At 41.5% G+C, this 13,799-nt stretch overlaps 1 protein-coding gene across 1 annotated transcript in view; it reads right to left on the bottom strand.

The window, feature by feature from the left end:
* LGR5 (leucine rich repeat containing G protein-coupled receptor 5) overlaps window positions 1–2,131 on the bottom strand; it is an 89,231-nt gene extending 87,100 nt beyond the window's left edge. Inside the window, exon 1 of the mRNA XM_065639737.1 lies at window positions 1,929–2,131. Coding sequence (XP_065495809.1) covers window positions 1,929–2,131 — 203 coding nt within the window. The remainder of the gene's footprint in view (window positions 1–1,928) is intronic.
* Between the last annotated feature and the right edge of the window lie 11,668 nt (window positions 2,132–13,799).

Raw genomic sequence — 13,799 nt, forward strand, 5'->3', positions numbered from 1 at the left:
TGTAGCTGCCCATGTGTATGAACCGGTCTTTTATACTGTTATACTGCCTGTATGCAGCCTTGGTCACTTAAAAGTCTGCCTGTCCCACAGTGGAGTTTTTTTACTTCAGGGTGTACACTGCTGAACAGCACAGAATTCTTGACTGGAGAAAGACATTCCCCTGCTGAAGGACAAAAAAAGAAAAGCACAAACCAGATCACAATCCTATGAAGAAGCAGGTTACTGGAGGTATATATCTTTTCAACAGCAGATCACAACAATGGTATTTTGACATCGTAATACATATTTATATCCTTGTTTTCTTCAAAAAAACTGTCAAACAGTGGGTTTTCTAAAGTTTTCTTTCCCAGTTTTATCATTCCTCCAAGCAACTAGGAACTTAAGGCATCTACTTCTTGACACAGGATATGTAAAGCTTAAGTATGCCTTTATACTTTCATTACTTATATTTCTGCTTATGACTTTCCAAAGCACCAGAAAATATTGTCTTGCATATACACACAATCCTGACCTCCTACTTTTGAAATCAGTAGCAAACGTTGTATGTATCTTAAAGATTGTATCTTTATTACATATAGCCAAAGTTCTGCTCTACTGTAAATGGACCAATGCTGACTCCTGCCTCTTGAAGTTACAAATAGCTTTGACTTTGAAATGTTGATGACTAAATAAGCTAAACCTGATCTTTTTAAGTTAAATTTCAAACTAGTATTTTCATGCTTAATATTTAGAAGTCTTTTCAGCTGCACATCCTCTTTCTAAACCAATGCTGTTTTCACTAAACCAAGCTTTCTTAGATTTTATTGGTTGCACATGATTTCTACCCTGCCGATGTCATGTTTGTACTTCTCTTAGAAAGGCCATTTGTACTTTAGTTTCATCTACTTTCTCAGACGCAACATATGTTTTATGTCCTTTGAAGTATGCCATTAACAGAGAAGTGAGTTCAGAACTATCACTTTAGTGTCCGAGGCACGCAATACTGTGAAAGCATCTTTACAGTAACCATAGTAGCAAGCATGTCAACAGCATGTCAAAATATACAGATGGACAAGCACATTCAGAAACTGACATACTGTATGCTGGATACAGAGGATAAGTATTAAATCCACAAGCTACTGGCCATGCAGCCACAAAGAACTATATGAAATCACTAAGGAGGGTACTAAAATAACACTCTTAGCACACCACCACTTTCAATACACAAAACCAAGAGAGGCTAAACGATGATGCTTCTGCCAAAAAAGAAGGAAACAAAGAAACAAGAAGTCTCCGCACAGCTTTGAATGCTTTTTTTGTTAATAAAAGCTTTCTCCGTTCTCGACGTCCCTGTCCCTACACACCGGAATGCAGCTCGCCCGAGATGCAGAGCAGTTTACAAGCCCGACAGCCCGGCCCGGCGGGGTTGCCCCGTTAGGCGGGTGCTTTGGGCAGAGCGAGGGCTCCGGCGGGGTCGGGGGCACAGGCACCTGCCCGCCCCGGGGCCGCCCGGGCACCGCACCGGCCTCCGACCGCTGCTGGCCTCCGGGGAGCTCTCTTTATTTATTGCCTGCCCTCAACCCGAGGGGAGACCTGTTAAAGATTAAATCGGCAGCAACCGCAGTTCAAAGCCCTGTCCCGGGAAGCAAAGGTGAAGATAACGTCCCTGCGGATCTAATCGGGCTTCTGCTGTTGCAATCCCTTTTAATTACCCTCTACACGGCACATCACACAGCGCTCCTCCAGGCGCCTGACCGGGCACCGAGATAGCGAGATACCCACCAAACGCTTTACAACCCGCCCGCTGATTAAAAACCGATTACAAACCTACGTGAAGTCGGGTGTTTTCTATCGGCAGCGGCGCGGCGACGCACCGACCTCCCGCGCCCCCTGTCACCTCCCGCCGGTGCCCCCTCCCCGGCCCGCCGGCGCGGAATGCCCTCACTTACAGGTAGGACGTGAAGACGCTGAGGTTGGCGGGCACGGCCGTGAGCCCCAGGTCGGAGCAGTCGGCGCGGACGAGCATGCCGTCCTGCTCGCAGCGGCACGGTGCCGGGCAGCCCCGCGGGCGCTGCCCGCCGCCCCGCGCCCCTCGCCGCAGCCCCGGCAGGCAGAAGAGGAGGAGAAGCAGGAGAGCGTGGGACGTCGCCATGGGGCCCGGGGGCTACCTAGAACCGCGGGGCGGCCGCTCTCATGCCTCAGGGCGCGGCGGGGGCGAAAGGCGGGCGCCCGTCTGGGCTCGGGGAGCTGCTGCGGCCGCCGCCGCCGCGCCGCTGTCTGTGGTAGCATCTCAGCTTACACGCTGCTTTAAAGCCCTGGAGCCGGCACTGCGCGCCCGCTGACGCCGCCCCGGCCTTGCCCGCCGTAGCGCGGCGAGCCCTGCCCGCGCCGCCGTGCGAGCGGGCGGGCGGGCGGGCGGGGAGGCGGGAGGCGCGGGGGGGGGGGGGGCTCCTCCGCCTCCCCGCCCGCCCGCCGGGCCTGCGGCCACCGCTCCTCGGGGCTGGCCTCAGGGAGGAGATCTCCCCTCGGGGCGGTGACCTCCTCTCTCCCTCCCCTCCTCCTCCCCCCCGCCAAATTACATTTCAAATCGGAGCGTCGCTTGGAGCGAGTCGGGGGACGGTTGGGCAGGCGAGGTTATGGTCCGGAGGCAGTGGGGTTAGCAGGGGAGCCTCTGGGGCGGTGGGACAAAGGCATGGGTGCTCCTTTGGGCTGGGTCTAACCCAAGTCTTAATGATGGTCAGGAAACCCGCTCGTCGGTGAGCGGCCCCAAGGGCAGCCTGAGTGATGGTGCTGTTCAGAGCTGGGGGATCCACTGGCTTCCCTGCTCCCACCAGGTTAAATTTCAGGCTTGCCGACAGACAGCAGTTTTCCAAAGGAGACTGGCTGCCAAGGGAAACTGACTTTGCAGCAAGGCTGCTGTTGAAAGCTCTTGAGCTGTCCCTCACCCGGCTTCTTGACAGAGGTTTCCACTCCTCAGGTTGTGTGGAAAGTGGCCTTCGTGCTACTCTGCTTGTGACTGAGCATGCTGAAGCCGTTGGTGAGGGAAAGGTGAGGATGGCACTTTTTAAACCCTTTTTTTCCCCACTCCAAATCAGTTTTCAGTGTAAACGCAGCTGACCACAAGCTCCAGACTTGAGACAAGCGACCAGTTTAATAACTTAGTCCCAGTGCAATTCCTGTTTAGACTGGTGACTAAATTGTTGGTCAGGCTACTTGGTAAGCATTGAGAGCATTAGCTTAAGGTTTTCTGCTACACTGTCTTTGAATCTACAATTAAGTTTGAAGTGAGAGCCTAATGAAAAGGCCGACAAAAGACACGCTTTTATATTCTACCCAGTTTATAATCCCTATTCCCACCTCTGGACGATCATTTGATGTAATGCGAGCTGCAGAAGGATCTTGTACTGGAGCTCAAGTCCTTTATTTAAAATAATAAAAAAGGAATCTGCTGTCCAGCTGGTTAGACAGGCCAGAATGTTTTGTAAATCCAGGCCTATGGGGCTGCTGGGAAGCTTTTCCCCAAGCATCACCTTATCCTAAGCTAACGAGAACAATGATTGAAAGTATTGATTGTCCAGGAGAAATGCCTGAGGAAAAAAAATTCTGCAGGAAGCAGAGTTTTCATTATGTACCATAATATCTGTCCAGGAGACCTGTGCCCCCAAAACCTCGGTTTCTCACCCATGTCTTGTATCACTGTGAAGCAGCAATATTTTCGTCACTATATTTCATGGGTTTTAAGAAGTTTCATGCTGTGCTGAATAGGTACATGCTAATGGTTTGATAAATTATGAATACTTTCTTCTAGGGTGAAATAGTTTCTATTAGGCATCTGTACTGCATGATACTGGACTCCTTAACGTGTGCTGCCAAAAGACATCAGAGTAGTTGTAATTAACGAATAAGTAAATATTTTGCATAACTGTAGTGAAATAGTATTTATATAACCTAAGGTTATTTCACACATATTTTGTTTGTTCTAGAAAGCAAAGTGTATACTGTTCGTTCATTTTCTGTTGAGGGTTTATCAGCTTGCACAAGATATCTGAAGTTAGACAGACATAGATTAATTAGTAGTGAGGATTTAACTGTAAAAATCCTCTTTTGAGTGTTGTTTATTTAGCATGAATGCATTTGTTCAGCTAGTGACTTTCTTTGAAATATTGAATGTATTTCAGTTTTACTGAAAGAGTTTTTGAAAGAAGAGTAGCTTGAAGATTAAAATAAGGATTTGATAGGAATGGATATGGATAATCCCTACCTTTGTACATTTAAATTGGGCTGTACAGTTATTTCCTTTTCGTGTTTTTCATAGGTCTCAGGTTCTCCATAAAGACAAAAGGAAAAACATCTGTCAGTTTGGTAATGTCTCTGGAAGGTGTTGTTACTGTTCCAAAAGGCCATTGGGACTGTAAGACTTCCTGCAGGTTCTGACATCTCAGCATAGTGTCCTGGTCACTTGGAGTGACATCCATGGTACAGCCGTCACTGGTCTTTGGCTTTCATTAAGGTAGTAAACAAATGCCTTAGGGATCTCAGCAGAGTGCTCTCTTGAATCTCTTCCTGTCTTCTTGATACTCAGGCAAAAAACCCCTCTCTCTTCTGAACATGATGTATAATGTGACAACCTTTCAGCCTAAGGTTTATCAGTATAAATATATCTTTATGGAATGTTACATACAAATAAACAAAATGCTATGTTATGTTATCACACAAAATCATACAAATCCATATATCAAGAGTGCACACCAGATATGTATTTAAGATGCATCTCTTAGATTGTTGCTTACAGCATGATAGATTTTAGACTTTATGTAAAATCTGATTTTGAAATATAAGACTGTAAAAAGAAAATCAAGTATCAAAAATATTCACTGCTATTTCTGTTTTGTAAGCTTAAACCAGATGAATCAAATGGAAATTTATGCTTAATCCTAAAATGATCAGTTGTCCCAGCCAGAGTGGAGTTTAAAGCAGAAATGTTAACAAATCCTGCACTAACGAAGGTAGCAGCTAGTGCTTAAATATTAAGGCAAGTCCAATACAGTGCCAAATTAAAAAGCACAGCCGCAAAGGACAAGGTACTTTACAGTTGAATGTAGCTTGTTTTTCCCTTTCCTGTCTATGGATAAAGGGTAAACACCTAGAAGGCAGTACAACAATGTAGTTAGGCTTTGGAGAAAATAAAGCTCTCTTGCAGGGTGGGTTTTCTTTTTCTGCGAATTGGGAGAAGAAATTCTTCATTCCATGTGTTGAAGTCATTGCATTGAAAGGGTTGATTAGGCAAGTGTGAAGCTCCACTAGCCCTTAGGCTGTGCTGCTGTAGAGCAGTACTGCAACTGCCTAGTGGTCTGTACAGAAGGATCTTCTCTGCTTTGTCCTTTTATTCTGGCTAGCCCTGGAGAATGGTGCATGTCTTTTAAGATTTATCACTATATAGGGATTTTATACATACAGAAGAAGGCTATTTATATACTGTGTTCACTTAATGCCATATTTACCTGTTCACATACCTTCACATTCATTTGCATCATGTATCTATCATGTTTCACTGAGGATCTTAAGCTAACACATGCATTTACATCACTTTATTAAGCCTTGTGGTGTTCTTCAGACCACAACAAGTAGCACCATTTCTGTTTTACATAGTGATAAATGCTGGTACCCAAAATGTAGGATGGTTAGACGTAAGTCACTCCTAGAAGTAGAAAGAAATATAGGAGTTTTAATTACCCTGGCTCAATATACTACATAGCTACAGCTTGTCAGTCACAATAACATTATGGATTATGTGACATCAACTTCTTTTTGTTCAGGTTTTCATGCTATTTAAGGCATGCTATGTCATGCATGTTTAGAAACTGTCTTTTTATATTGATTCTTTTGTTTGGCACACTGCCACCTAGCTGCACTCTTCCCTCAACAGTTCTGTAGTGCGATGGCATTTGATAGGTAAGATTTACTCGGGTTCACCTGAAATATTCTTTGATAATCATGTTGCTGATAGGAAGAAAGGACAAAATTAGAAAAATAGTATTAGTGTTACAGTTCATACAGTGACAGTTGACTTATCCTTATAATTTTGAAACAAATGCTGACATGAGCATTATTTTTAGTCTGAAGATATCTGATAGTTAACTTGCAACATTAATAGAAAAGTCAGGATTACCCAGGCACAATGTAATGTCTAGGCATTTGGGAAAAGAAACAAGAAAAAATGTAAATACATAGAATGCAGTTTTACTGAATGTTTGTTTGGAGGGAATGAAAGCTGATCATTATGGTAATTCTCTCTTTAGGAAATAAAATCCATGTGTTAGAGTAAGGATATGGAAATAAGCTATATGAAGAGAACTGTCTGTTATTTTGAGTTGAGGTGGATGTGACATCACTTAGGGAATTACAGACAGGCTGCAAAAGCATTAAGTGGATATTTCATCAAGACAGGAACTATGTGCTTTAAACAATACTTCACATGATGCTTTTTAACTCAAACATTTACTGGTCTGTTACCTTATCCTTGTAGAAGAAAGAGGAGAACAAGTAAGCTATGTCTTACATACATGAAGAATGAATTAGATGAGGAGTAATACCTTCTGTCAGAACAGCTAACATTTGAAAACAGACAAGAACTCTCTTTTTGGCTCTTCAGCTTTTTTTCTCATACTGTATCTTACTTCCCATTCAAAGCTTGTGTCCCTTGGAGCCCTAGAGAATCATATCAACAGCTACGATACCGTTTCTCAAGAACTACGCCACATGAACTATGCCATATATCAAATCGACGGTAGCTTTCCTTTAGTCAGGTGTTCATATTGTGGTCTTACCTGTGCCTTCTGATAGTCAGCAAGTCATTGCAACAAGACTCTGAACTGATTTGTCCTGTTTTTTACATGGACAGAAAGACACACAGGAGGTTTGAACCCAAACTGCAAGTGGGCTCAAATGTTTCTCAGAAAGGACTGAAAGATGTGAATTTTGGAAGGATATGTTGTGATGCATGAATCCCTGTGACTCTTTCCTGAATTGCACAGTCTTGAACTTGCTTTCTCATCCCACAAAAGTAATCAATAGCTACTTGTTCCATATAATAGCAGGTGTCAGAGCCAAAGATTTTAAAATGCATTACTGTGAATTATAGTACAGTAATAAGTCCAGAGCATGCTTCATTCCATGGTCCTTGTCAGTGGGACTTTGAGAAAGGTCTCCTAAATATTGTTCACTTAATGCAACAAAAGTTCTGCACTCCCCTGGAAAGTCAATACCTCCACATTTGTGAGGAAGTTAACTCCAGTTTATAGAGGGCTGCAGGTTTTTAATTTTTCTTTAACACTTGTAAAACATAAAACCTTTAAATATGTGTGCGTGTGGAGATGCAAAATGTATTTCTGTGTCCTTTATGTGCTGTGGTGATCCACATTCTTCTCTGGGTAAAAGACAAGAGCTGATACATACCATGTGCATGCATAGAGTCATTTCTTAATTTACCAGCTCATACAGAAATTCTGTCCAATTCTTTCATCCTTCCTTCTCTCGCTGTGTCTGTGTGGCAAACACCCTGGGGTTCCTGTGGTTTTTGAAGTGTATTTGCATGATATGGTATAATGAGCGATTACATTGTTTTGGAGTTGTTTGAAGGAGGTCACAGTAATATTATTTCTTCTTATTTTTCTTTTGTTTTGTGGCGGTTGTAATAGTTTTAGTCATTTTGGGATCGGCTGCCATGCAACAAGCAGAAAAATATCTAAGAAAGAAGGACCTAATTGTGACAAATTGTCAGAAGGCTTTAGATGTGGTGTGATACCTTGTTTTCCTGTAAATTCCTCTCTAGAAGTGGGAAGGGGTCTGCATTTTTACTTCTGTCTTTGTATGTTTGGCTTCTGAGCTGTAAACACAGAAAAAGCAGTTTTCTTTGCAAAGAGAGAAGTCAAGATTTTTTCATTAGTAAGACCAAAAGATTTCAAACATCTCTATCATCTTGATAGCAGTGCTTTTCTCATTCTTGACTGGGACTTTGGAAAAATCAAACAGGAAATACTTTATAGGGCTTCATTTTTCAACAATTTTTTGAGAACTATTTGTGCATTGCCCGGTGCAAAATTAATCAACAAAGCTTCCTAGTACATACTTAATCAGAACAGATGTTGAAGTGTCCATGTTTCTTTGGCTCACGTGCTTCATCTTCACTTTGTACCACTATGATAAACTGGCAGGATACATTACCCACCTCTGTTGTCCCTTTGAAGTTGATGTCGACCCATCTGCAGTAGTGCAGAATGACACAAAGGGAGGAAAGGAGCAAAATGTAGGTCTGTGACCTTCAGCACACACACATAGCCTCCACGAGAGCCTGCCAGTGACACCGGTTATGTAGAATGCTTACATGGATATACAAGAAATTATATTTCTTCTGCATGGCTGGTAATCATACAGGGCCCATGCTGTAGGTGGCGGAAGGGAACTGGTTGAGAATTTAGACAGAGCAACCAGCAGGAAGGAAGAGTGGGATTGTGTGCCTCTGGCTACCAAGGAGCTGAAGTTAGAAGGAGCCTTGTGCAGAGGAGCATGGAGCAAAGGGAGGAAGAATGATTGCAGCACAGATGTTTATAGGAAGATGAGAGTGGGTGAGTCTGAGGAGCCTTTCTATTTGAAAAAAGAGAATGGGGACATTCTGAACTAATGGGAGGTTTAGAGCAGAGGAATGACAGGGAAATTTTTACAGAGAAGAGGAGGTAAGGTGGCCCACAAAAAACTTGCAAGAGAAAGAGGCAAGAAGTCTTGGTACCTGCAATAAACTCAGCCAGTTGAAATACACAATTCTGAAGTTTCTATGTACTTTCTTCTACAAAAACTACCCCTGATAGAGTTAATACTCTGTGAATTGCTATGTGTTTGTGTTAAATGTTTTTGAAAGATACAGAGATGTATTTCTGGACTGAACGTCAGAATCAGGGCTCTATGTATAATGACATTAACATGTTTATAACACGCATTGGGTTGCTCTTCTGCTCCTTGGCAAGGCTGGTAGCTGGCTTTAGGGCAGGCATGTTTATTATGGGATGTGTTTGCCTTTTAGGCAAGCAACTTATGTGAAAGAGTTTTATATTTATAAATCCCAACTTAACAGAATGTCAGCATAGACCCATGACATGTAACATCTTTACAGAAGCAGAGAGCAAGGAGCAGGCTGTTGCATCCTTTAGCTTCATCTGTCATAATTGAAGACAAAGAGGTACCTGCAGAAGGCACTTCCTGGCCCCTGGCTTCAAGCTGAGAGAACTCTTACCTCTGTCCATTGAGATCACCCAGGGAATGTCAGAGCCTCTTACAAGGCTAATACAGTTGCCCGTGCTGGATGGTTTGAATATCCCTCCAATGCTGTCATTAGCACTGAAATTTCCAAATGTGTGGTTGCTGCAGGACTTTCTTTTTAAAAGAGTGTCTGAAAGAAGTTCAAATTTATAGTATATAGACCTTGTTCAGATCTGTTAAACTTTTGTAAATCCAGAGTAAGGTTCATTTTGTTGTAGTAGCTGAAAAGGCAAGCTCTCCAGTGATACAAAATTAGTACAGTTTCACGGAAGCCAATATATTTATTTCTGTTAATAACTCAGGCCTCTGAGGGTTTGGCTACTTCTCTTTAGTAATTAATGGAGACAGTAGGAGATGAGGAGAGTGTTCATACCACCCAAATTTAATCTCCCAGGCATCTCTCTGAAGCTGATTTAAGAGGAATAGACTCCTCCAGGAGGTGGTTCAAAGCACCCATATTAATTATTTTATGTATTCATGGATGGTTAAATCGAGGTTGCTATGCAAAAGTCTCTTTGCATTGATTAGAATTGCTGCTACAGTAGAGCAGAGACCTGAGAAGTTATATGCAGGAAAGTGGAAACTTTGGCAAATAAGGACTAATACAAAAAGTCCAGGCTTAGTATATTCTGTTTATGTACATTTTTTAGTTTGCATTTGGCTCAATATATAAGCCCCTGAGATAGGTGAAACAGAAGGTTGAAAGTAAATCAGTACTAATCATTTTGGTCTAATGCCACTTGGAATCTGTCAGAAGCAGCAGTGGTATAGAAAACAACATTTGGTCAAGTTCAGTTTTTCTCTGAAATATTTCTGTGAACTATGGTAAAAACAGATGGGATTTAAAATATACAAAGAGAAAGAAAATGACAAAAGGAGAAAGCAATGCATTGTATTGAAAAATAATTACTTTTAAGTTTGACCACTTGGAATGGATTTCAAAAGCACCAAGTCAAAAGCAATGTATTGGTACTTTTTCACTTTCATTTCCATTATAAGTTTTCCTTTTCAGGGAACACAATCTTCATCTGTAGAACAAATATGCACTTAATGAACTTAATAATCATTAATGCAGAATTTTAGAAAATGTTATTGTGGAAAGAAGCAACAAGTGTCACATCTGTTGGCTGACGATTTTAGGGAGTATTTCTTTGAACATGGGAACTTCATACAATTGAAATTGAGGAGAGAAGAAGACTTAAGGGATGCCATATTGCTCTTGGGTGGCCATGCAGAATTCAGCTGTCCCCTTATTTTGCTTCAGACTTCTGTCCTCTCAACGACTTGCAGCTTGACCCATTTGTAACAGAGAGCAAAATCTGCCCCTTCCATACAGTGTCAGAGTTTTAGGACAGATTGTCAGTTTATGCATTATGTTATGTATATGTTATGTGCGTATACATTAGCATTGTATTCAACTCTTTTTAGGGCAGGAGTATTATTATTCATAGGTGGATTTGAGTCAAATCAGATACTACTCTTCAGTAATGCTCATTTGTGCCCAAAAGTCTTCAGAATGTGGTATTTCTATTTATTTACATTTCAAAATGTAATTGCTAATTTTGAAACAATAGTAGTTTTTGCTGTCCTAACTTTGCACAACTTAATTACAAATTGAGAACTTAAAAACAGTTTTAAAAGTTAGACTAAGTAAGCTGTTTTGAAATCCTAAGTTCAGATTTACTGTGGTGACCAAAGAAGATCATTTATGGTATATTTTACTGAGGAGCTTTAATGTTTAGAATTTCCTCCAGTTTTACATTTGTCCAGCAGTATATCAGCAAAGTTTTCCCCATTGCATTTTTTAAGAAAACCTTTTTCAATGCAGTAAGAGCTCTTTCTTAATATTTCTTTAGAATATGTGTCTGAGAGACAGTATTCAATTCTACATTAAGTTAATTTTATAATTTAATGATTTTGAGGTGTAGAAGTTTGGAGTAATCTGGTGAGGCTAAGTTATTTCATCTCTTACTATTGCTGTGGGTTGGTAAATACAATGTTTTATCAGGTACATAGATGTTTGTCAAATACAGCTTATTGTTTACTGTGGTCTGTCCAAATAATAGAGGCTTTTGTGGTAGTTCATTGTATTTAGCACACAAGGCTATTCTTCCTATTTCTATCTCAGTACCTTGCCAGAATAAAACCTACCAAGTTTAGAATTGTGTTCAGGTGAATTGCAGCTCTTCAGAGAAAGTTCTGTAAAAACATACCTATAACATATGAAAAATACGGTACCTGTTATTAATGCTTTCACACAAAGAGTAATTAACGTGAGTTGTGTCAGGGCTATTTGAAAAAAAAACAAAACCAAAAAACCAAACAAAACCAACTCCAAACAACCCAAACAATCAGATTTCAGTGAGACATTAAAAAGACAAACTACTATTTGTAAAGGCCACAGGTATATTTTATAAATGTATTTCTTTTATGTTGCACAACTTCTTTGGGACTCTTCACATGGACACAATAAGTGCATATATTTGTTTGCAAGGCTGCTGTCTAAAGCAGTGGTTGAACTGAAGAAGATGAAGCAGTAGATGAAGACATTATTTTGACTTTTGAAGAAGTAGTGACGGACAAAAAGGCATATGAGGCCAAGGACTAATTAAAAGATTCCAGCCGTATCTACAAGTTGATCTGTGAAGAAGTTGAATGGATTCCCATGCATTTGTGTATTCACACCACATTTTTTTTTTTAAACCGCCTATTATTGTAAGGTGTGGATTTTATTTATAGTGTTGCCAGAAGCACGCACACCCAAGAGACAGATACTTCTGCTTGACTTAAAAAGTGACTTGGCTCCCATCCCTTCCCGGCGCTTGAGCACATCTGTACAGAGCTGCGCAGTTGATGTTTGTTGCCTCTGGACGTTGCTTCAGCGGCTTCGGTCAGAGGAGCCCATGACAAAAGCGTGGGCCCCCTCTGCTGGCGGCTGGAAGAGGGATGACACGAGCTGCAGCTTATTTTACAAGCTTAGACTGTGAGGTAAAAAAATATAACCAAGTAGCTGTTAAAATAGATTTGATCTAGCCTTTAAAATACAGCAGCAATATAAAACCTGCATTTGAAGTACCTAGATACTCTTCAGTAATAGTAGTTTTATGGTAAAAGATCATCAGACAGGCCAGAAAAGAAAACACTAGGCAGAAACAAGTTTTTACTTTCTGTGATTTCAGGTACTAAAAGAGATGGCGGAGTGCAGAACTGAGTGTGCAGTCTAACCAGTCCTAGCTCCTGTGTAAAGCTCAACAGAAAACCAATATCCCCGTCTCATTTATTTTTAGCCATCCTCAGACTCTGGGGCATAATTTATTTCAAGATCCTTTGATTTCTTTTCAGATCTTGACTGGATAAGGCCTTGAGCCACCTGAACTGAATTTGGTCCTGCCTTGGGCTGGAGGTTGAACCAGATAACCTCTGTAAATTCCTTCCAGCAGACATCGCTCTATGTTTCTGTCCTAAATGCGAGAGAAAAGTCAAATTTATGAACAAGAGTTTGTATAAAATAGCCCTCAAGCCCATGTTCATCTTGAAAAGCCTTTTAAATTCCAAGGTAGAAAATGGCATTCTACCTGTGTAAAGAGAGGGGGCTGGATCCACTTTCTGCACTTTTACCTTTTGGATACCAGCAGGCCTTTGCAAGAGGAGAGGTGTAATACAGGTGCAAGAGTACAAGGCTGCAGATTAGGGATCTCCTCAGGCATTAAGGAAAATGGCAGCATGTCCCCTGCACCAACTAATAGCTGTAACAAAGCTCTGGAAACCCACATACATACAGCTCGTTTCAAAAGGAATCCTGGACACCATCTCGACTGAGGGATCTGGTGACAGTCTCTGACATGCCTGTACGATGTGGGAACCATTCACTGCATGGGAGAGACACTGGATGAATAAGAACTCTCCATCCTTCCCCAAAGTACTGAACAGCAGTACATAGGTTATATGAAAGAGAAGTTTACTGTGCCAGAGGAAAGTGGGGAAATGTACAATATCCACAAGGTCTTGAGAGGCTTCTTCAGAAGATAGTTCAGACTTGAAGCCATAATCTAGGCATTCTTGATTTTTTCCGCAGTACAACTTATCTCCTATCAACAATGAAAGTAGCCTAGCAAGTCTGGTCTTTGAAGGCTAAATTTAGCCTTTGTGAATACTTCCTTTCCCTCCCACACTCCAGTGTGATTTTCTCAGTTCTTTAGGCCATGGATGGTTATGGAGTTTGTTTTTTATCTGATGAGTTTGAATTGTATGTGAAAAAGTGGAGAGATCAACTTGCCGCAACAGATTCCCATCATCCTGCCATGAACATGTCAGATGAAAGGTTTGTTCAGGCCTGTGTTTTGATTTCAGTTAAGGGTAACTCTCCAAAAAAAAAGGCCTATGCTTTTTCTACTAATCTTCTGGAAAACTGCCTTTATGGACATGATACCAGAGTTATTATGAGACATATTTCAAGATCGGTTTTTTTTTTTTTTTTTCTAATTACTAAAGCCCAGTATGCAAAGGGC

Source organism: Caloenas nicobarica, chromosome 1, assembly GCF_036013445.1.
Source record: "Caloenas nicobarica isolate bCalNic1 chromosome 1, bCalNic1.hap1, whole genome shotgun sequence".
NCBI lineage: Eukaryota > Metazoa > Chordata > Aves > Columbiformes > Columbidae > Caloenas > Caloenas nicobarica.